A 22001-nucleotide genomic window follows, 5' to 3' on the forward strand; every position below is an offset into this window, starting at 1 on the left:
TATCCAGGTCCGGGTCGCGGGGGCAGCACTAGGGAGTTCCAAACCGTCCTCTCCCCGGCCACCTCCACCAGCTCCTCCGGTAGGACCCCAAGGCTTTCCTGGGCCAGTTCAGAGACATGCCTGAAACACCACCCAGAGGAGGTGTCCAGGAGGCATCCAAGATGCCCAAACCACCTCAACTGACTCCTCTCGATATTGAGGAGAAGCGGCTCTACTCCAAGTCTTTCCTGAATGTCCGAGCTCCTCACCCTATTCCTAAGGCTGAGCCCAGCCACCTTGCGGAGAAAACTCATTTTGGTCGCTTGGATCCGTATTCTTGTTCTTTTGTTCATTACCCAAAGCTCATGACCTTAGGTGAGGAGTGGGCGGTAGATCGACTGGTAAATCGAGAACCTTGCTTTCTGGCTCAGCTTCTTCTTCACCACAACAGATCAATTATGTATAATTGTAAATTGGACAAGCCTTTTCCACCAGATAACAGTGTTGAAGCATTTTTCTGTAATTTTTTATGTGATTCCAGAGTTCTCCTAAAGTGTGAATAAGTTCCTAACTGACCTACTTAGACATCTGATTTGTGTCCGTTTTAAGGAAACTGAGCAAAGACAGGCTGGGTTAAAGCAGTACAATCAATAAGGCAATGTTTCTGATCTGATGATGCTGGTCATGTGATCCCTGATACGTTCTTCACTGGTTCTCTCCACCTTGAGACAATGTAACTGGGTTTTCTGAAGCAATCCATTCTCGTGCTCTGCACCCTCCAGCAGAACTCCTAAAATACGAGCGGTTCAGAAATATTGCACAGTGTCTATATCGTGGCACAGCTGAGTCGTTTCCTCTGAGCTAATTGAACTATGAAGACAGAGAAAATTACACCATAATTCCTTCTGACAGGACAAAGAATTGTAGGAAAATATAATTCAACTTCCTGTCTAGGCTGTAAAAGCCTAAATGATCCACATGTTTTAATGCAGGCTGAGATGTGCTGAGCAAGCCGACACAGAACGGACCTTTTTTGTTTTTGTTTTGATGCCGTAAGGTACAAAAATATAAAAAATGGTGGATGTAGTTTGTGATTTATGTTGTTTGTACTTTTCCTTCAAATAACAGATTGACATCTTAAACTCCTTCACCCATCATTGATGTTTTAACTATGCTCATCCTCATTAAGATATTTTGCCTGATACCAGTCTGAGTCATTTAGGATCAATCAGATTCTGCCAATACAGATTCTCCGTCTGATAATCTCATGATAGTGATTGTTTTTAACATCACAGATTTACAGACCATCACTACGTTAAAGTCAGTGTGACTTTCTGTAGGACAGGTGTCACAAACTCCAGTCCTCCAGTCTATCTTGCTAGTTACATATCTGTGTTTCCTGCTCTACAACGCCTAATGTATTTCTGAGTTTATATATTACACACACAAAAAAATTCTGTCTAAATGCCTGATTAATGATGGAAAAGATAAACAATCTTTCAAAACACAAACTCAATCCAGATCAGTTCCCTTATCGTTTCTCTGTTGCTTTAACTTTTAACTTTAGAGTTTAGCTGGAATTCCAGATTTCTTCAGCCCTGAGGAGTCGGGCAACACAAAAACCTTGAAAGATCATTGAGCAGTTAGCTTGTCTGTCTTTGTGGTAATTGAGTCAAACGACAGGCTTGGTGGAGGAAATCTCTTCATTGACTTTGACAGTCTTGGCTCAGAGATGCTTGAGCAGAAGATTCCTGGATGTCTAACTTAGTGCTGCAGCTTTATGTGACTCTTGGCAGGTTGGTCATGCATTCTGGGAATTTTATTTTTACAGTGATAACAGCAAGAAATTCACACATAATTATCTATAAAACAATGTGTTTTGGCCTGAGAAAAACAAGAAATGGAGATGTTTAAATTGTTTCTTTAATTGTCAACATTTGCATAACTGACATTTTTTGGGATTCTGAGAGGTTGAGGACCAACAAACTGTAAGACAGAGAGGAAATTATCTCTGTCTGGCTCCAAAACAATTTCTAATCGGAATCTGGCGCCCTTGAGCATGCAAGGCTGCAACGAAAACTCCCCCCTCAGAAGATATGTGGAATGTGCCATTGCTATGGCAACTCAACTGTGTATCCTTTCTCAGTCTGGACAGGACTGCGGGAAGGCCGCTGAAACGTTCCAGAGTCACTGCAACCTCCAACCCTCAATGCCCCCCCCCCCCCCCCCCCCCCCATCCACACTCAGGTGACATGCGCTGCTTATCGTGGTTGCAGGAACTGAAGTAGGGATAGTCCCAACCCACCACCCCACCTAGTGGACACCTATGTCGTGTTGTCTGAAGTCTGTTGCATTTCTGTCTGAGGTGGGTTTTTTTTTTTTTTTTTTTTTTTGCAGAGCAAAGAGGGTTACCCGGTGGAGGGTAACTCTGAAGTGGCTTTTTTCCCTCCACCTGAACCAATCCTCATGTAACCCTCTTATCTCTATTAAGGTAGCGCGACTCAGGGTTGCGAATGACCACAGTCACCAATTCTTGTCATGTGTCTTGCCCATGTATGTCTGATCTCTGAATTGTGTGTACTGAAACTCTAATTTCCCTCTGGGATTAATAAAGTATCTTTGATTTTATTTGATTGATTGAAAAATATCAAAACCCCTTGTATCCCAAACAAAGTCAGAGCAAAACAAGTTACACACACTCAAAAAGGAAGACTGGTGGAAAGAAGGAGCATGTAGAGATCTGTGCATCGTGCAGGAAAACCCAGGCAGGAAGAGGGTTGACCTGACATTCGTCTCACCATTAAAGAGATTATAGTGGATCACTTCTGCTTGTATGGTTCATGTGCTTCAGTTTTACAGTGGTCTGCATGTGATTGTATGTTTAATTTAAAAGTGGATGCTGGTTGAATTTCAACTTGCTTCCATAGATTTCTCTTTTAATTATTACAATAATTTCTAAACGCTAAATCTGCAGAAAAATTATCTTTTAAAATCTCGTGCGTCATGTTGTGTTAAATAAAGGTCCAAATGTTTATAATCGGTGCTCCGTAGCCATAGGCTGATCTCAGACCAGCAGGGTGGTGTTGGCTCTAGGTTTAGAACCACCTGGGTGTTCTGATGATGAGCATCTCCTCTCAGCCTCCCACAGGTACCCCCCCACCCCCACCCCCGCCGCAGCCAGCCACCACAGCGTCTCGCAGTGTTCGGTTCCGTATCAGCGCTGGGAGAGCTCGGGTTGCGCATCTGGACTGACGTCGGGAGGGTTTATTGTGTTCTGTGGGTTCGTGAGGGGAGCAGGCGGTTGTTGCGGTGACAGCACCGCAATGCAACACGCAGCAGCTGCACGCTGATCCTGGAAGCGCAGACCGGGTCATTCTGTTGGAACGGAAGCAGATAACGGCGGGCCCGGTCCATTCTGTTTTATCAGCCATGTCCTGGAAGTTGGGGGTCCTTCACCCCGCGCACATCGGCACCGGTGGCCCACTGAGACCGCAGGATCCGAACCGGTCCAACTGACAGCACTCTTTGCGGCCAAGTTGTTGTCGGACTAAACTGTTGCCTCGGACCAACTTTGTCTCAACCTGTAGGACTTGGGACCTGCCTTGTCCGCAGCGTCCCCCTCCCTCCCCCCTCATCAGCCAGAGACAGAGGGTGCGAGAGATGGAGAGCAGCAGGTGACTCACCGCCGCTTCACGTTCAGGGATTTTACCGGACCGGTCCCGGGCAGGATGGTGAGTGGATCAGCTTGATGTGCACGTGCGTGTTTTAAGGACAAAAGGCGTTAAAAGATGGGACCAGAACACCAGGCTGGCATTTTCATCCAGCTGCCGGATAACAGACTTTAAAAATAATTTAAACGTACAGAGACAAAAACAGTAAACAAGAAAATCACTCATCTGTTTCTTTATGTAAATGTTCATAAACTTACACGTTTTACACATAGCTACAAGTTTTTGCTCTCTTTGAGATTTATATTGTTTTTGCCTCTTTTGTCTAAGTTTTTCAGACCAATAAACAAACTTGATCAAAGATAGTCTAACTATAAAATGTAGTTTTCAAACAATTATTTCATTTAAAAAAAGGAACCAATCCATCAAAACCAACCTGGTTTACACCTAAACCTGACAGGTTGTAACTCAGATAGCAGCGTTTAACTGGTAATGAGTCACTTTCATCCCTGTGGAGAAATTTAGTCCTGCTCTTCTTTTCAGTGGTTCTCAACCCTGGCCCTCAGGGACCACTGTCCTACATGTTTTTCATTTCTCTGCATCTGCACACCTGATTTGCATTGCCTCCTCAGGAGGACATCAACTGCTGCAGATACCGGTTAATCACTTAAGTCAGTTGTGTGGCAGCAGAGACACACTGGTGTTTGAAAGGACAACAAGGAAATCATGCAGTACAGTGGTCCCTGAGGACCAGGGTTGGAAACACTGCTTTAGAGCATATAGTTTCAATTCAGCTATGTTGGAGGGTTGTCCTATAGTCATCTAAAGTCATCCCGATGTATAGTCTGGTCACGCCCCATAGATAGAGTTCAGTTGTGAGGGGAAATCTTCGGCTTTCTTTCAAACTGTCTCCGCACGCCAATGGACAGCGCTAGGACCAATCAGAGCAACAAACAATTTGACATACTCATCACTAAATAAATCAGTCAGTGGGTTGAAGAAGAAGAAGCAAATTCATAATTTTTCGAGATAAATGACTGACCTCCATCTGCTCATGTCTCAGTAAAAGGCTCAAGTCTAATGGGCTCGACACACGCGAGGCGACGTCGCCTCTCCTCCATTAATTTTCAATGAGACATGTGCAACAAAGCGATAATCGCAGGTCTCTCTCCTGCTAAGCGACACGTCAAAAACATGCATGTTAAATTTTGCACTCATGCATGTGTCATGCACAGGTGAGCCAGCAACGTGGTCCCAAAAAGTTGAGAGAATTTGAACTTTTCATCGTTATCACTCAGACAAGGACCAATCAGCTGAGGTTTTATTGACTGACCAATGAGCGAACAGGGTGTTTGTCAGTACATCTTTGGGCAAACATGGAGGAAAAGTTAATAATAATAATAATAATAATAATAATAATAATAACATGGGATTAACTCATTCGTGTATCTTCATATCAACTGCTTTTTCAACTCTGAACTGCTTTAATAACACAACATTCCCTCCATTCTGACAACCAATCAAACCAACAGAAGACTCACTATTAGCCCTGGAACAGAGCACGTTGCTGGCTTTTGCCACTGGCTGCTGCCACACGTCGCCTTCCGTGTGTCAGGTTATCAAAGTGATAGCAAAAGTTACGTTGATCGCAGTCGTTTGTCTCCTCCCGTGTGTCGAGCCAATAAATCGTCCAAAGTTGATGATTTAGATAAAAATATAGTTGATTCAGCTCTGGTGTTAATCCCATCCAAAAAATAAAGAGTGCTGTGATTTGCTAGGCTCAAAACAGTTTGGGTCGATGGTAGACCTGCTGAGGCTACGGTGGAGCGTAGCTTGACTGACCTGCAGACTAAAATCTTACTACTGCTACAGTTGGTCTACACTTCTAGGCTATGGTTTTCCAGCATCAACGGCCTGTTAAAGCCATACTATGCAACTGTTTTATATTTTTAAATCCTTTTCTTGAGCCAGTATGTGCTAAAATGACCCTTTACAATGTTAATGAAATGCCACTCAGACCCTCACCACCCCCTGTGAACAGAATACCACATTTGCAACTTACGACTGGCGGGATGCCACCTGTTGACATACCTGTTGCTGTTGTAGATTATGGACACAGCCGATTTGTTTAATTTAGTGATGAACTATTCTTGTGGAAACCAAAGAAGGCTGAGGGGACATTTCAGATGTTAGATTCAGGTGTTAAAAAGACAAACACGCATCAAGGAGATAGATTTCATTTTTGATTTGACCACAGAGAATTAATAATGGACACTAGGAGGTGCTAAAAGCAAGCAAAACTGAAAAGTGGGCTTTTAAAGGTTAAAAGTCAGAAATTTTCAGGCTACAGAGCAGAATTCATGGTTCCACAGGAAATTTAACAGGTCCTGAAGCAGCACTGCCACCATCATGTCTGACTGTTGGTGTGATGTTGTTTTAGTTTGACTCCACAACAAAAGTTCTGCTTTGGTCTCATCAGTGCACATATTATTTACCCAGAAGTCTTAGGGATAATCCAGATGTTTTTAGTAAATGTGACAGGTCTTTGTGTTGCTAAGTTTCTCATCTTTCTACAATGGTACTTTGAATGAAGTACTCATGTTCTGATTAATAGAATTCGTCACGAAAACACATTTTTATTTGTTATTGCCTACATTCACAAAAGCCTAAATGGTAAAAGGTTTCCATTTTCCAGTTAAAGTTAAACACGTGTGCAAGGAGGTGGCAGAGTGATATGTTAAATCGTGTTTCTTTCAGTGCGGTGGCCACAACTCTACGGCTCAGAAGTAACAGGCTCTCCTCACAAGACAGGCTCACTGACTGACTTATCTTTATTCACATCTTAACGATTTAATCAAAAATCATGCACCTTCTTTTTCTAGAAAACACACAAATAAAAAATCTGAAATTTTCACAAAGTTGAGGTAATCTGTTGCGACCAGATGTCCTTGGTTCCATCAGACTGGCATAGTGCTGTCCTGCAGCACCAAGGAAAAACCCCAGCTGCTCCAGAATGTTCCACCAGGGGGTCTAGAACAACCACAGGAATGACCCTGCAAGCACAAGTGTTCCCATCATCAGGCAGAGGTCGTCAAAATCCTAAGAGCATCACAAAATAGAAATACAGAAAACACAGGCAGCATTATTGTTTTTGCCATTAGGAGGACAACATTACTTCATCAGAACAACCAGAACCAGAACATGCATCATAAAGTCATAAAGATGTTCAACCAGATTATCAAGAAAAGGACCCCAAAAACTGTATTGGTGATTAATCTCATGAGCTCCCATGTTAACTTGTGACTGATCGTAAATCAGCAACAGATTAAATAAAACATGATACTTTTTGTGTTTCTAATGCTGGTATACGGAGTCTAAGTCACAACCATCTACTTCCAGACCATGAAACCCTGAAAGAAAGAAAAAAATGAATGCAAGTCAAAATGCTATTTTCTAATAGTTACCGTAAATCCTCTAATACAGGCCCGGGCCTGTATTTGACTCAAGCTCATCAAGCTCCAGGCCTTTATTGGAAGGAGGGTCAGTATTAGAGGCAGGCCTCTATTTCCATTTGAGCAAAATGAACTAATGTTCATTGGAGTTTTTGACAATTAAAATTGCGCCCACATTTTCAAAGTTAAACACATTTCTTTTAACAACGGTAGTTTCTGCTTCAGCCATCTCCCCCCTCCCCCTGCTTTAGCCCTCTCCCCCCTCCCCCTGCGCAGCGGCCGCAAACTCACTGATGCGCCTGCAGCCTCTCGGAGTTCCTGCTGCTCTAAACATTAAAATAATTATTTCATTTTCTGTTCCTCACTTCTGATGACCTTCAATGGTGTCTGTTTGTTGCAACAGCAGGTACAAAAACTAACTTGTTTTTATTTTGACTATTTTTCTGTCCTGCCTGTTTATTATCTTCCTGCATCTCCTCTCAATCCTAAAGAGAAACTGCTACCTGGGTTCATATATATTCACCTCATGAGTTACCTTTGAACTGCAGTTCTAAAAGATCTACCGACCGCAAAAACAGCGGAGTGCTCGCTGTTTGTCGGCCGTATCAGTGATCAGTGCGTCGGAGGACAAGGTGATGCGCGCAGCGCCCCGCTCCACAGCATGCAGCAAACGCATCAGGCGCAAATAAAAGACAGAAAACATTAAAGGAAATGAACTGACATGAACGATCGCGTGTTAAATTAGTTTTTGAGGTGGCGACACCTGATTGTTACTGTGGCCGTGCTCAGGAGGCAGATCTACCGACCGCGAAAACAGCGGAGCGCTCCCTGCTTGCCGGCCGCATCAGGGACAAGTTGATGCGCCCCGCTCCACAGCAGCGATACACATCAGGCGCAAATAAAAGACAGAAAACATTAAAGGAAATGAACCGACATGAACGATCGCGTGTCAGTGCCTACGGTCTGGCACAGCGCGTTGCCCCCCACCCCCACCCCCCGAGCGCAGGAGCTTGTCACCTGCTGACAGCAGGCTGCTGTCTTTTCCGAGGGCTGCATCTTGCCGGTCATTATCACGTGACAGCGATTAGTCGAAGACAGGCATAAAAAGTCACTATAGTGAAGTTGACTAGTTAATAAAACCCCTACTGCTGCTCTCCAGAGTGTTCTGCAGCATAATCAGCATGTTCTCTTTGAACTTGATAGTGTAATGACCTGGCTGGGGTTGTAAGCCAGGTGCATTCTGGGTATTGTGTTATATGTGTTTCCTATCATTCTGCTAGTTCCTATGTGCTGATTTGCGTGTTGTGTGAGTGTTATGTAAGCCACAGGGAAGGTGATGTGTGTTCTGTGGAGTGGGTTGAATTAGCATGGTTAACTGACACCGTGACTCTGTGTGGTAGGAGCGTGATAGAGGATCGTGTCTGTAGCGTTACAAAGCGTTGAAGAAAAGGCTTAATAAAGGTCTGCGTGAACTTCTACTTTCTCCTGCTGGTTGATTTGGGGACTATAACCCTGCCACCGGGACGCTCATACTTGCTTGTTACTACATTCCACCCGGCCACAATAAGAGACCGGCCATTATTTACCTGGACTAACTCTGACACCGGCCACAATTGGAGACCCGGCCTTTAATTGAATACCGGCCTGTATTAGAGGATTTACGGTATGTTCCATGGATTTCACAAATCTGGCTCTCTGTCCAGGGTGTACCCCGCCTACTTGCCCGTTGACCGCTAGAGACACGCGTCATAATTTTGATGCTTTGGGTATGAGAATGTGTTGAGGGGAGAGAAAATGGGTATGGATAGAAAGTTTCTACTCGTCAAACAACAACAGACAGCTACAGTTCATAAGCATGACTCTCCCATAACCGCTGGAGATAGGCACCAGCCCCCCCACTACCCTACATGGAAAGACATGGGCATGGTTCAGAAAATGGATGGATGGATGGATGGATAGACCCTCCCATATTCCAGCCAGAATTGATTAAGCTCCTCAGATGAGGAGCGAAACGTCTTCAAGAAACCAAATAAATTCAGTTGCCTTCATTTGAACATCTTTGGATTACCATAACCTGGATGACTGAGAACCTTCACCAACATAGCTCTCATTCAGCATTTGTTTTTAATTATTGTAGCGGTCTGCGCCGCCCTCTAGCGGGGTGTGTGTGAAGCAGCAAAGAAGAGTCAACAGGTAGCAGACATAGAAAACTTTTAATGGCTGGATGGCTCCCCTTTTCATCCCCCCACATGTACATTTAACTCACAGTGCCAACAGGCATCGGATAAGAACAACACAGCATGAACTCTGAACTGAAACAAACAACACTAACATAACCCTGAACAAAAATAAACCCCAAAACACCACAAACTGAATAAACAACCCCAATTTACCATCCCCCCAGAGTGCAATGCGGCCTTGCCGGCCTATCAGTGGTAACCCCCAAAAAAGGGTTAAGTGTCCCACAACCCTCAGTCTCCCATTTAAAAGTCCTGGAACTGGTCCGGCCGGCGCCGAGTGCGCACCGGCCTCCCTGGTCTCACCGTTTCCCCTCAAGTCCATCCACAACCCCATCATCAGCCGGTTGTCCCCGGTCTGTGGCCGGTACGGTGCCAAACGGTCCTTGTGGAGGACCACCCGCCTACCTCGTCCAGGCAGGCAAACCCGGAAGACCACCGCAGAGATCTGGTCCTAAATTTCTGTGGGTCCTTGCCATCCTTGCTCATCAGTTTGGGGAACAAGCCCTTCTTCCGGGTCGGGCAGTAGACCCAAACCTTGTCCCCCAAAGCCAATGAGGGTCCATGAGCTCTGGAATCATACGCCCTCTTCTGGCGAGCTCCAGCCACTAGCAGGGTGATCCGGGTCAGCTGGTGGACTTCTTCCATTCGCTCCTTTAGGCATCACACATAATCCAGTCCCCCCACCCCCCCACCCCCACAATCTCTGGTTCCGGAGCCGGCCCAAACACCAGATCCACTGTCGTTCAGAGCTCCCTCCCGAACATCAGTGCCGCAGAAGTGCTCTGGCTGGACTCTTGCACCGAAGTGCGGTATGCCTACAACACCATAGGCAAACATAAATCCCAGTCTCTCTGGTGTATGCTGGTGAGGATCGCCAGCTGAGTCGCCAGAGTGTGGTTAAACCATTCCACCAGCCCATCACTCTGGGGATGCAACGGAGTGGTTCTAGTCTTTGTCACCCACAACTGCCGGCACACCTCAACGAACAGCTGGCTCTTAAAGTTTCTCCCCTGATCGCTGTGCAGCTCCTCAAGTACTCCAAAACGAGAGAACATCTCGTCCACCAGCCGCTGAGCTGTAGATGCAGCACTTTGATCCGGCATTGTGTATGCTTCTGGCCACTTGGTGAAGTAGTACATGGCTACTAGAATGTAGCGATTCCCAGCCTCTGTAGTGGGAAAGAGCCCGAGGATGTCCACCCCGACCCGCTCCATCGGTGCTCCAGCCAGGTACTGTTGTAGCGGCCCCCGGGAGCACTGAGTAGGCCCTTTTTGGCTGGTGCAGACGTTGCAGCAGTGAACGTGGTGTTCCGCGTCCTGACGGCAGCCCAGCCAGTAGAACCTCTGCCAAAGCCGTCGCACCGTTTTGCTGTTGCCAAAGTGCCCTGTCCCTGCTGCCCCATGAACCCAAGTAGAGGACTTTTGCTCGAAGGTTTCATGGCACCAGCAGCCGCAGGCGGTCCATCCCTCCTCCCGTTGCCTGCCAGCGCCTATACAGCACATCTCCATGCAGCTTCAAGCTGCCGAACTGTGAGTGCAGGTTCTTTAATTCAGCCCCACGCGAGGATACGGCGGGCCACTCTGGTCTCCGGGCATCCCGAACCCAGGTCCTCACCTCCACCAGAGTTGGATCAGCCTCCTGCTGATCCTTTAGTTCCTCCATGGAGAACAACTCCCTCTCCTGTTCCTCGGTAGCTTCCACCGCTGCAGCCGACGGTTCTTGGTGCTGCTCTCTCGCTGCTGCCGGAACAGGTTATGGTTCTCGCTCTTCCTAGTGGAGACAGTAATGACACTCAGTCACTAAAAATGGACGCTGGGACAGCGCGTCAGCATTTGCATGCTGGCGACCGGGGTGGTGCTGGATCTCAAAGTCATACTCCTGCAGAATCTCCAGCCACCTAGCCACCTGTCCCTCTGGCTGTTTAAAGTTCAATAGCCAGGTGAGGCTTGCATGATCAGTCTGAAGCTTGAATTTGGTACCCAGCAGGTACGGCCGGAAGTGTCTCACAGCCAAAACCACCGCTAGCAGCTCCTGCCTGGTGACACAGTAGATCCTCTCGCTCCGACTGAGACTGCGGCTGTAATAAGACACAACTCTTTCTCCATCTTCACCTGTTTAGGAGAGCACAGGTCCCACTCCCACATTGCTTGCATCTGTATCCACAACAAACAGTTGGGCAGGGTCCGGGTACGCCAGAACCGGTGCGTCAACCAACGCCGTCCGGAGCTGGTGGAAAGCTGTAGTGCACTCCTCACTCCATTCGAACCGCCTGCCCTTCTCGACTAACTGATGCAGAGGGCTAGCCACAGTAGCAAATCCTTTCACAAAGCAGCGGTAGTAGGAGACCAAACCCAGGAAGCTCCGCAGCTCAGAGACACTTCTTGGCACAGGCCATTCCTTCACAGAAACAACCTTAGCAGGGTCTGCTGTTACTCCCTGCTCGCTGACGACATGGCCGAGGAAATGGGTCTGGCGAGTGAGCAGCGTGCACTTAGCAGGATTTAATCGCAGCCAAGCCTGGCGAATGGTGACAAAAACCTCCCTCAGGTTGCGAACAGCATGCTCAAAGTCAATAGCATGCACGAGCAAATCATCCAGATAAACCACACAGCGGTTGCGAGGAATTTTCTGCAGAACTCGTTCCATCAGTCTTCAAAAGTAGCCAGGACATTGCGTAACCCAAACGGCATAACTCGAAACTGCCACAGTCCCTGTCCAATCGTGAACGCCATTTTGGGTTTAGCCTCCTGCGCCAGCTCCACCTGCCAATATCCACTGTGTACATCCAAGGAGCTGAACCAGCACGATTCAGCTACATCATCTAATGCGTCGTCAATGCGAGGCAGGGGTTATGAGTCTTTGCGAGTCAAAGCATTAAGCCTCTGGTAATCCACACAGGGTCCCCATCCACCCCCCTTCTTCTTCACCATGACAACGGGCGCAGCCCAGGGGCTCTCTGATGGCTCAATGACCCCGTTAGCTGCCATGTCTCGGATGAATTCTTCTGCTGCTTGACGTTTGGCTAATGGCAGGCGATGCGGGCGGAGCCGTACAGGAGCGGTGTCTCCTGTGTCGATGCAGTGTGCCCTCTAGCGGGGTGTGTGTGAAGCAGCAAAGAAGAGTCAACAGGTGGCAGACATAGAACACTTTTAATAGCTGGATGGGTCCCCTTTTCATCCCCCACACGTACATTTAACTCACGGTGCCAACAGGCATCGGACAAGAACAACACAGCATGAACTCTGAACTGAAACAAACAACACTAACATAACCCCGAACAAAATAAGCCCCAAAACACCACAAACTGAATAAACAACCCCAATTTACCGTCCCCCCTTGCCGGCCTATCAGTGGCAGGGCCACCACATTATTTATTGTGCATCCTTCTGAAGTTCTGACAACTTCAGAAGGCCAGGCCGCCACCTGCGGACAGCTGACATACCTGACACTGCAGTCTGGTTCCAGCATGTTTCCTGCATGTTTTAGATCATGAACACAGCTGATTCGTTTCATTTAGGGATTAATCACTCCTGTAGACTCTAATGAAGGCAGAGGAGACATTTCAGCTTTAGAATAAGGTGTTAAAAAAATGAACACACAGCGAGGAGATAAATTTCACTTTTGATTTGACCACAGATAATTAATAACGGACACCAGGGGGTGCTAAAAGCAAGCTAAACTGCCAAGTGGGCCTGTAAGGATATAATAATAATAATAATAATAATAATAATAATAAATTATAATAAGGAATTATGGATAAATGAATACAGGTAAAATAAACAAAGATATTTTCTGCATGCATGTAGCAGTTCATTCCAGTTTCATATAGTCATTTTGTTTTATATCACCTGATCCAGAATTATTATAATACAAGGATGAACATGATCCATTGTATGTTACTGAAGATCACCCTGAAAACGCGCTAAACAGCTAGCTTCATTCATTCATTGTGTTTTCGGGGGGGGGGGGGGGGGGGGGGGGGAATCAATGTGGAGTTTGTAAAATAAGTTAAATTAGCAGGTTTTGAGGCTTGTTCTGTTAAGTAAATTTAACCACTCAATCAAGAATCTTGGGCCAGGAATGAAAAGGTCAATGAGGTCAAAAATGTATTAGCTAATTATTTAAAACACATTTTATTCTTAAATATCTGGTCTGATCAAAAGCACAATGATCAACGATCTCTGTATTATCTCTCCTTCTAAACCAGTTACTCTTGTTTAGTGGGTCTGTGGTCTTCAGCTCATACAAGAAAAAGCAGTTGTTCCATCAGTTCTGTAGTTAGGTATGAAACATTGGACCTGTAGGGACAGGGAGAGGTGAGGCGGTGGAGGTGAAATAATGAGTTTGATTTGTAAACGTTTTGGTTGTTTTTGATTTATTGTCTTTTTAATGATCTGGAAGAAAAAAAGTCAAGGTGTTTTGAAAGAGTGGTTTTACTGAAGTTTCTTCAGCACAGCTTTGGTCGTTTAAGTGAAATAGCTTTATTCTGTATAAACGTGTGTGTGTGTGTGTGTGTGTGTGTGTGTGTGTGTGTGTGTGTGTGGGTGTGTGTGTGTGTGTGTGTGTGTGTGTGTGTGTGTGTGTGTGTGTGTGTGTGCACTTTGGACAACTCTACTAAACTTCTTGTTCAATTTGAGCTGGATAGTCATTTGTCCTGATTGCTTGTGCACTCAGTGCCATGGATGTCCTGTGGAGCACACTGCTGCTTTTTTCTGTTCTAAGTGGAAAATAATTGTGCAGTAATGACATGCCACACACATAACAGGAAGGGTATGAGACAGGTTCCCAACACATGACTGATATGAGAGGAAAGTGACCTTGCCACATTTTTAACATGTTAAATAATCCTACTGACATAACAGCGAGACCCTGGGTTACAGCCAAGCACTCATAAGTCTGCAATAATTTTTAACCCAAAAAGGAAGTGGCAAAACTTGCTGATCCACCCTCATCCACTAGGGGCTGGCAGCAGAAGTGAGCAAATCCTCATTGACTCCCATGTTAAAAATGTCTATTTCACAGCAGAAATAAACATGTTTACAGCCTGGCTAAAAAAACATTTTAGGTTTAATATATCTAGTTTACATTCATGGCAACTCTGAGGGGCATGTTTTTTTTGTAACTCTTCTGTTCAAGTGGAATTTAATGCTTAAATTCTGAATAATAATAGTAGGGATGAGTGAGTACACCACTATCTGTATCTGTATCTGTATCTGGTCAACCATCTAAATTATCTGTATCTGTACTCGAAGTGGGCGTGGTATAACCTGGAAGTGGGTGTGGTTTACCTGGAAATGGGTGTGGTTTAACCAGAAGTGGGTGTGGTTTACAGCAATACATAATTTTAAATCTGAAATTGATATGGATTGATCAGAAGTTGCTATGTGTATTTTTATTTGAAAACTATTTACAGAGCAGCCTCAGAGTTTAGATTAAATATCTTTGATCACAATAGTAAAGGAACTATTACAGAACACATTTTTCAATAAAATCAGAACATTATTATTTAAGTGCATGAATTAATACATCTGAACTAATGCAGTAGGAACTAGGAAATATGAAATACTAGAACCAGACACAACTTTTTTTATTAAACTGATATTTTTTAACGTTCTTGGCATTTTTCCCACACACAGTTAAAGGGACTTTACGGACATTTGAATTTTTATACTCGCGATTGCCCCCTCAGGCCAAAAGCATAACGGCAGCTTCAACAGTAGGCTCGTGAACGGGGCGCGCATGCTGTACTTGCACACTCCTTCACGAAAATAACAGCTGAGACAGTCCCGTGTGTGTGTGTGTGTGTGTGTGTGTGTGTGTGTGTGTGTGTGTGTGTGTGTGTGTGTGTGTGTGTGTGTGTGTGTGTGTGTGTGTCACGTTGTGGGTGTGGAGATGGCGGACCAAGTGTGGTGGAGGGTTCAGGAGGCAGAAGACCAGGCACGGATGAAAAAATAAAAATGGTTTAATTACAGAACGGGAACGGCAGGAACAAACACAACGATGACTTGAAACAACACCAATGAACTGACAAAGGACAGGGGCAAAACAGGTGGTTTAAATACAGAGGGCTAATTAGGGAAACATGGGCAGGTAAACGAGGGACAGGTGAGAACAATAAGGGTAATCATGGCACGAGAGGAACACAGTCAGGCGGGCAGGGGCAGATCGTGACAGTACCCCCCCCCCCCCCCCCCCCCCCCCTTAAGGGCGGATACCAGACGCCCACAAGGCTATACAACAGGAGACGGGGACTCGAAGACTTGACAGGAGACGGGGACTCAAAGACTTGACAGGAGACGGGGACTCGAAGACTTGACATGACAGGGACGAGACTTGACTGGACTTGACTGGAACGAGACTTGACTGGGGACTCGAAGACTTGACTGGGGACTCGAAGACTTGACTGGGGACTCGACTGGAAACACTTGACTCAGGAGACTTGGAAACACTGGGACTCAGGGAACTGGGACACTTGGACTCGGAGGACTCGGGGAACTGGGACACTTGGACTCGGAGGACTCGGGGAACTGGGACACTTGGACTCGGGACACAGGAACACTTGACTTGGGACTGACTGGAACACGGGGCACAGGAACACTTGACTCGGGGCTGACTGGAACACGGGGCACAGGAACACCTGACTCGGGACACGTAAATTCAGGAACTCGGACACTTGTACACTGGAAACTCGAACACTGGGTCGGCAGAGCAGGGGCCTCTGATATAGGCGGCACAACTCTGGCTTCTGAGGGCTCTTTGAGTTCAGTCCTGGATGGCAGAGCAGGGGCCTCTGAATTAGGCGGCACAACTCTGGTCCTTGTGAGTTTCATGAGCTCTGGTTTGGGCTGCAGTAGCAGGACGCTAAAAAGGCTGCAGCCAGAAGGACCTGCAGGCGTAGGCCCCGCAGGCGTGGACCAGGAAGTGGGTGGGACTGCAGGAGCGACGCGAGGAAGCCCAGCTCGGCGGCAGGTACTCAACATCTGGTCAGAGCAGGTGCACTTCCCGATTTGCTGGGTCCATCGGCGGAGGCTCGGGTGAAGGGAAGCAGGAAAGGAGCAGGAAGACCAGCCCTACCACTCCGAAGAACGCTGGTGTGCGCAGGCATGTTTATCTCACCAAAACTCCAGGATCCGCAGCTTCCGTGGGAAAAAACAGGACGGGGCGAAACAGCAGGAGAGGAGAAATGATTCTGACCACCCCGAGAACAGGTAGGATGCGCCAAAATCTCCCAAACGGGCTCGACCACCCCGAAAACCTGTAGGATGCACCGAAGCCCCTCAGGCCGGAATCTCCCTCCACTGAAAAAAGAGAAAAAAGAAAAAATAATCCTCCAAAAAACAGATGGTAGCTCACCACAGGTCCAGGTTGGTCAGTTCATTCCGTCACGTTGTGGGTGTGGAGATGGCGGACCAAGTGTGGTGGAGGGTTCAGGAGGCAGAAGACCAGGCACGGATGAAAAAATAAAAATGGTTTAATTACAGAACGGGAACGGCAGGAACAAACACAAAGATGACTTGAAACAACACCAATGAACTGACAAAGGACAGGGGCAAAACAGGTGGTTTAAATACAGAGGGCTAATTAGGGAAACATGGGCAGGTAAACGAGGGACAGGTGAGAACAATAAGGGTAATCATGGCACGAGAGGAACACAGTCAGGCGGGCAGGGGCAGATCGTGACAGTGTGTGTGTGTGTGTGTGTGTGTGTGTGTGTGTGTGTGTGTGTGTGTGTGTGTGTGTGTGTGTGTGTGTGTGTGTGTGTGTGTGTGTGGCCCGGAGGACAGAGGACAGGAGAACACGCAGATAATTAATTAAATAATGTGGTTCTGTACCTTTCTCTTCAGCACAGCCGACAAAGGTTTATGATGGGTCAGTCCTCCTGCATGCTCAGATCATTCCCTTCCCTTGCTTGAAAAATTGTTCCACAATGAAAGTTGAACCCACATATTTTTATCTGTGAATTCAATGCCGTTCGGCGAGTCTCAAATAAAAATTTGGGCATCTTACTGTAAAAAAATATACCATTAATGTAAAAAGGAAACTAATAGTGAATTATGTTCACACCCAGAATTGAACCCAAGTCTTCTGCATGGGAGTCAGACATCTTACAAGGTGAGCTACACACTAGTAACATTCTCAATATCTGTAATATATCCTTGATGACACCTGAAACAACGTCAAACCAAAGAACGGTTCGACGCGAAAATGGCTATTTCGTTGCTAATTTGCAGGAAATATCTAGAAAAAAATTCTACAGAAAGTAGCTCAGGGTCCTCAGAAATGTAGCTAGGTTTGTCACTAGGCGTTAGGAACAGCGACAAAGTGGCACTACCTCTCTCTCTGCTGCTAAATCTACGGATAGCAAATGCTACGGGCTATGCCTGAGCGTGAACATGCATGAAGCAGCCTGCTCGACCCGAGCATCTCTCTTTTTCTTTGATTTTACAGAAAAACCAGTCAATCACAGCAAAAATGCCAGAGCTCATTCTACAGGACCAGGGCATTGCAGGAGACTGTATGAAGAAGAAATGTATTATTTCTATACATGTTTTGGCTGTCAAACTTCCATAATGTCCCTTTAAAGAGCAAGTAACTGTCATGACTCCCGTCCTTCACCCTCCTCCACTTCCTCATTATACCTTCATTCATTTCACCTTGTCCTCTCACCAAGCTCCAACCAAGCCCTGTTTTCCCCAGCAACCTCTGTCAGCTTCAATCAGCTCCATTCATTCCACCTGCTCCTGTAATCAGCCTCATCCCATTCACCTGCTTCCCCTGCTATAAAAGAACCAGCCATCCAGTCAACAGATGCCAGATTATTACAGCCTTAACAGTAGTTCTCCAGCCATCCACCCTGCCTGATCTTTGCCTCTGGACCTTGTTTTTTGCCTGACCCCTGCCTTGCTCTCTGCCTGCCACTTTGACCTTAGCCTGCCTCTGAACCTGCCTCAGCCTTGCCCTCCAGGTACCTCTGCTTTAAATAAAGACTTTTTAAATATATTTTTACTGTGTTGGCGTCTTCACGGGTCTTCTGAACTCGGTTCCTGACAGAATAATCTCGCCAAACTCTGACCCTACGCCGACACAGCACTTGGGAGAATTTTTTTTCCTTCATACCTGTCATGGAGTATCTCACGCTCCTGGACTTCATGGAACTAGAGAAGGAGCAGGCGTCACCGTTCTGGGGAACGCGGCTGGCCATCAGGCCACAGCCACGCAGAGGTTCCACGCCTCCATCCAGGCCTGCTGCGGCCGTCTTGCGCAACGGATACCTGACAACGCAACAGTGGCAGTTCCGGAGACCTTCTACTAATTCATGGCCTTCACAGACGCAAGGTTTTGCAGCTACGCCGCTCAAGCCTCGATTCCCTCCATCCCGTCCACGTCCAGCGGTGGTCCCAGGAGGAGCACCGTGTCCACGTCCAGCGGTGGTCCCTGGAGACGCACCGCGTCCACATCCAGTGGTGGTCCCAGGAGGCGCACCGCATCCACGTCCAGCGGTGGTCCCAGGAGTCTCACAGCGTCCACGCTCAGTGGGGTTCCTACTTCCGCCTTTTGAAGAGGCTCCACCTGCCCCGGTCCATCAGTGGTTCCAGGGGTTGCATCGCATCCACGTCCAGCGGTGGTCCCAGGGTAAGCATCGCATCCACGTCCAGCGGTGGTCCAAGAAGTCACACCACATCCTCGTCCAGCAGGGATTCCACCTTCGCCTGTCCGAGAGGCTCCGCCTGTCCAGGTCCAGCGGTAGTTCCCGGGGTCGCATCGCATCCATGTCCAGCGGTGGTCCCAGGGTCCGCACCACATCCATGTCCAGCAGGGGTCCCACCTCCATCTGTCCTGCTCCAGCGGTGGTCCCGAAGGTCACGCCGCATCCTGTCCCGGCGCTGGTCCCGAAGGTCGCACCGCATCCTGCCTCGGCGGAGGTCTCGGGGGACGCACCGCATCCTGCCTCGGCGGTGGTCTCGGGGGACGCACCGCATCCTGCCTCGGCGGTGGTCCGGGAGGACGCACCGCATCCTGCCTCGGCGGTGGTCCGGGAGGACGCACCGCATCCTGCCTCGGCGGTGGTCCGGGAGGACGCACCGCATCCTGCTCTGGCGGTGGTCCGGGAGGACGCACCGCATCCTGCTCTGGCGGTGGTCCGGGAGGACGTATCGCATCCTGCTCTGGCGGTGGTCCGGGAGGACGCATCGCATCCTGCTCTGGCGGTGGTCTCGGAGGACGCATCGCATCCTGCTCTGGCGGTGGTCTCGGAGGACGCATCGCATCCTGCTTTGACGGATGAGGTCCAAGGAGCTCCGGCCCAGCCTGTCCAAGGGGCTCTGGCCCAGCCTTTCCACGAGCCTCCAGTCCAAGGTCGACGCCTCCAGGCTCTGAAGAGGACCTCTCCTGCTCCTGCTCTGAAGAGCACCTCTCCTGCCCTTGCTCTGAAGAGCACCTCTCCTGCCCTTGCTCTGAAGAGGACCTCTCCTGCCCTTGCTCTGAAGAGGACCTCTCCTGCCACTGCTCTGAAGAGGACCTCTCCTGCCCCTGCTCTGAAGAGGACCTCTCCTGCCCTCAAGTTCCCCCGTCTCAAGTTCCCCCGTCTCAAGATCCCCCGTCTCAAGTTCCCCCGTCTCAAGTTCCCCAGTCTCAAGTCCCAGAGTCTGTGTCCCGTCAAGTCCCAGAGTCTGTGTCCCGTCAAGTCCCAGAGCCTGTATCCCCTCTTAGTCATAGTCCAGTTTCCCCTCTTAGTCATAGTCCAGTTTCCCCTTGTTACAGACGCTGTCTGTTTTGTGGCCACAAGATGGCCTCGGTGCTCCTCCTGATCTCCTGGCTCCAGCTGAGCCAGGTGTCGCACATTATCCGATCAGGGAGCTTCCTTTAAAAGCCAGCTCCCTCTGTCATTCGAGGAGGGAAGCTTAGCAGAGGCCTGAGTGTTAAAGATGGTGTTCCTCTTTTCCCTCCTAGAGCTGACTTATTTAGTCTCGTTGTGCAACCTGTGTGGTTTGGTTATTCTTCCTAGTTCAGAGCTCGCTTTTCGTCTTCTTTAGAATTCTCGTTAAAGAGTTCAGCTCACCCTTTTGGTGGAGCTTTTTGTGTTTATTATTACTCGTTAAAGAGTTCAGCTCACCCTTTTGGTGGAGCTTTTTGTGTTTAACTCATTCCCTTAGTTTCCCGGTTTAGTCCCGGCGTTTTGTGTTTATTAATATTATCGTTCTTTGCCCAGTCCTGGATGGTCCTTGTGTTTTGTATTATCATTAATTCCCCAGTGTGGACATCCTTTCGGTTTTGTATTCATTTTTCCTTTGCCTGCATAAAGCAGTGTTTTTAGTTAATAAACTCCTCTAAGAGAGTGAATCTTGGTTTGGTCTGGTTTTACACACATTTTTCTTTACGCCCTCAAACCATCATCGCCTAGACGAGCTGGGGGTCGTAAAAGAGTGGATTTAAAAAGACTGGACGCTGAAACTCTCTTTTACGACCCCCAGCTCGTCTAGGAGATGATGGTTTGAGGGCGTAAAGAAAAATGTGTGTAAAACCAGACCAAACCAAGATTTACTCTCTTAGAGGAGTTTATTAACTAAAAACACTGCTTTATGCAGGCAAAGGAAAAATGAATACAAAACCGAAAGGATGTCCACACTGGGGAATTAATGATAATACAAAACACAAGGACCATCCAGGACTGGGCAAAGAACGATAATATTAATAAACACAAAACGCCGGGACTAAACCGGGAAACTAAGGGAATGAGTTAAACACAAAAAGCTCCACCAAAAGGGTGAGCTGAACTCTTTAACGAGTAATAATAAACACAAAAAGCTCCACCAAAAGGGTGAGCTGAACTCTTTAACGAGAATTCTAAAGAAGACGAAAAGCGAGCTCTGAACTAGGAAGAATAACCAAACCACACAGGTTGCACAACGAGACTAAATAAGTCAGCTCTAGGAGGGAAAAGAGGAACACCAGCTTTAACACTCAGGCCTCTGCTAAGCTTCCCTCCTCGAATGACAGAGGGAGCTGGCTTTTAAAGGAAGCTCCCTGATCGGATAATGTGCGACACCTGGCTCAGCTGGAGCCAGGAGATCAGGAGGAGCACCGAGGCCATCTTGTGGCCACAAAACAGACAGCGTCTGTAACACCCTCCCCCTCAAAACAACAACTAAAAGTTATTTTTGTTGTTGCCACCAAAAACAAGAGTGCTCCCACTAACTAACTAGAAACAAAACAGCTAACTAACTAACTAAAATCCCTGGATCTCTGAAGGCGGGCTGATTAAACACAAAAATTTCGCGCTGCGCTGATCCTCAGCGCTGCGGAGTGTCCCCGAGATGGTAGCTTACGCTACCAACACTAGCCTTAAAGGGAGATCCTTACAGCTAAACCAAAACAAAACTACTTGGGAGCCTCAATCTGCGTGGCATCGGGATAGCGCGTCAGCCATCAAGTTGTCCGTCCCCTTCTTGTGGCGGACCTCGATGTTGAACTCCTGGAGGAGGAGAGCCCATCTCATTAGGCGTTGATTTGAGTTGAACATGCGGTGGAGGAAGGTCAGCGGGTTGTGATCTGAGAAAACAACAGTGGTGAAATGGCTGCAGACATACACATGAAAATGTTGCAGGGACCAAATTAAAGCCAGAGTTTCCTTTTCTATTGTAGAGTAGTTGCGTTGTGACTGG

At 47.5% G+C, this 22001-nt stretch overlaps 1 protein-coding gene across 1 annotated transcript in view; it reads left to right on the forward strand.

Moving 5' to 3' along the window:
- The first annotated feature begins 3144 nt into the window (after positions 1-3144).
- clcn2c (chloride channel 2c) overlaps positions 3145-22001 on the forward strand; it is a 360814-nt gene continuing 341957 nt past the window's right edge. Inside the window, exon 1 of the mRNA XM_070543366.1 lies at positions 3145-3710. Coding sequence (XP_070399467.1) covers positions 3708-3710 — 3 coding nt within the window. The 5' untranslated portion in view covers positions 3145-3707. The remainder of the gene's footprint in view (positions 3711-22001) is intronic.

The sequence above is a fragment of the Nothobranchius furzeri genome, chromosome 13 (genome assembly GCF_043380555.1).
Source record: "Nothobranchius furzeri strain GRZ-AD chromosome 13, NfurGRZ-RIMD1, whole genome shotgun sequence".
NCBI classification, from domain to species: Eukaryota; Metazoa; Chordata; class Actinopteri; order Cyprinodontiformes; family Nothobranchiidae; genus Nothobranchius; species Nothobranchius furzeri.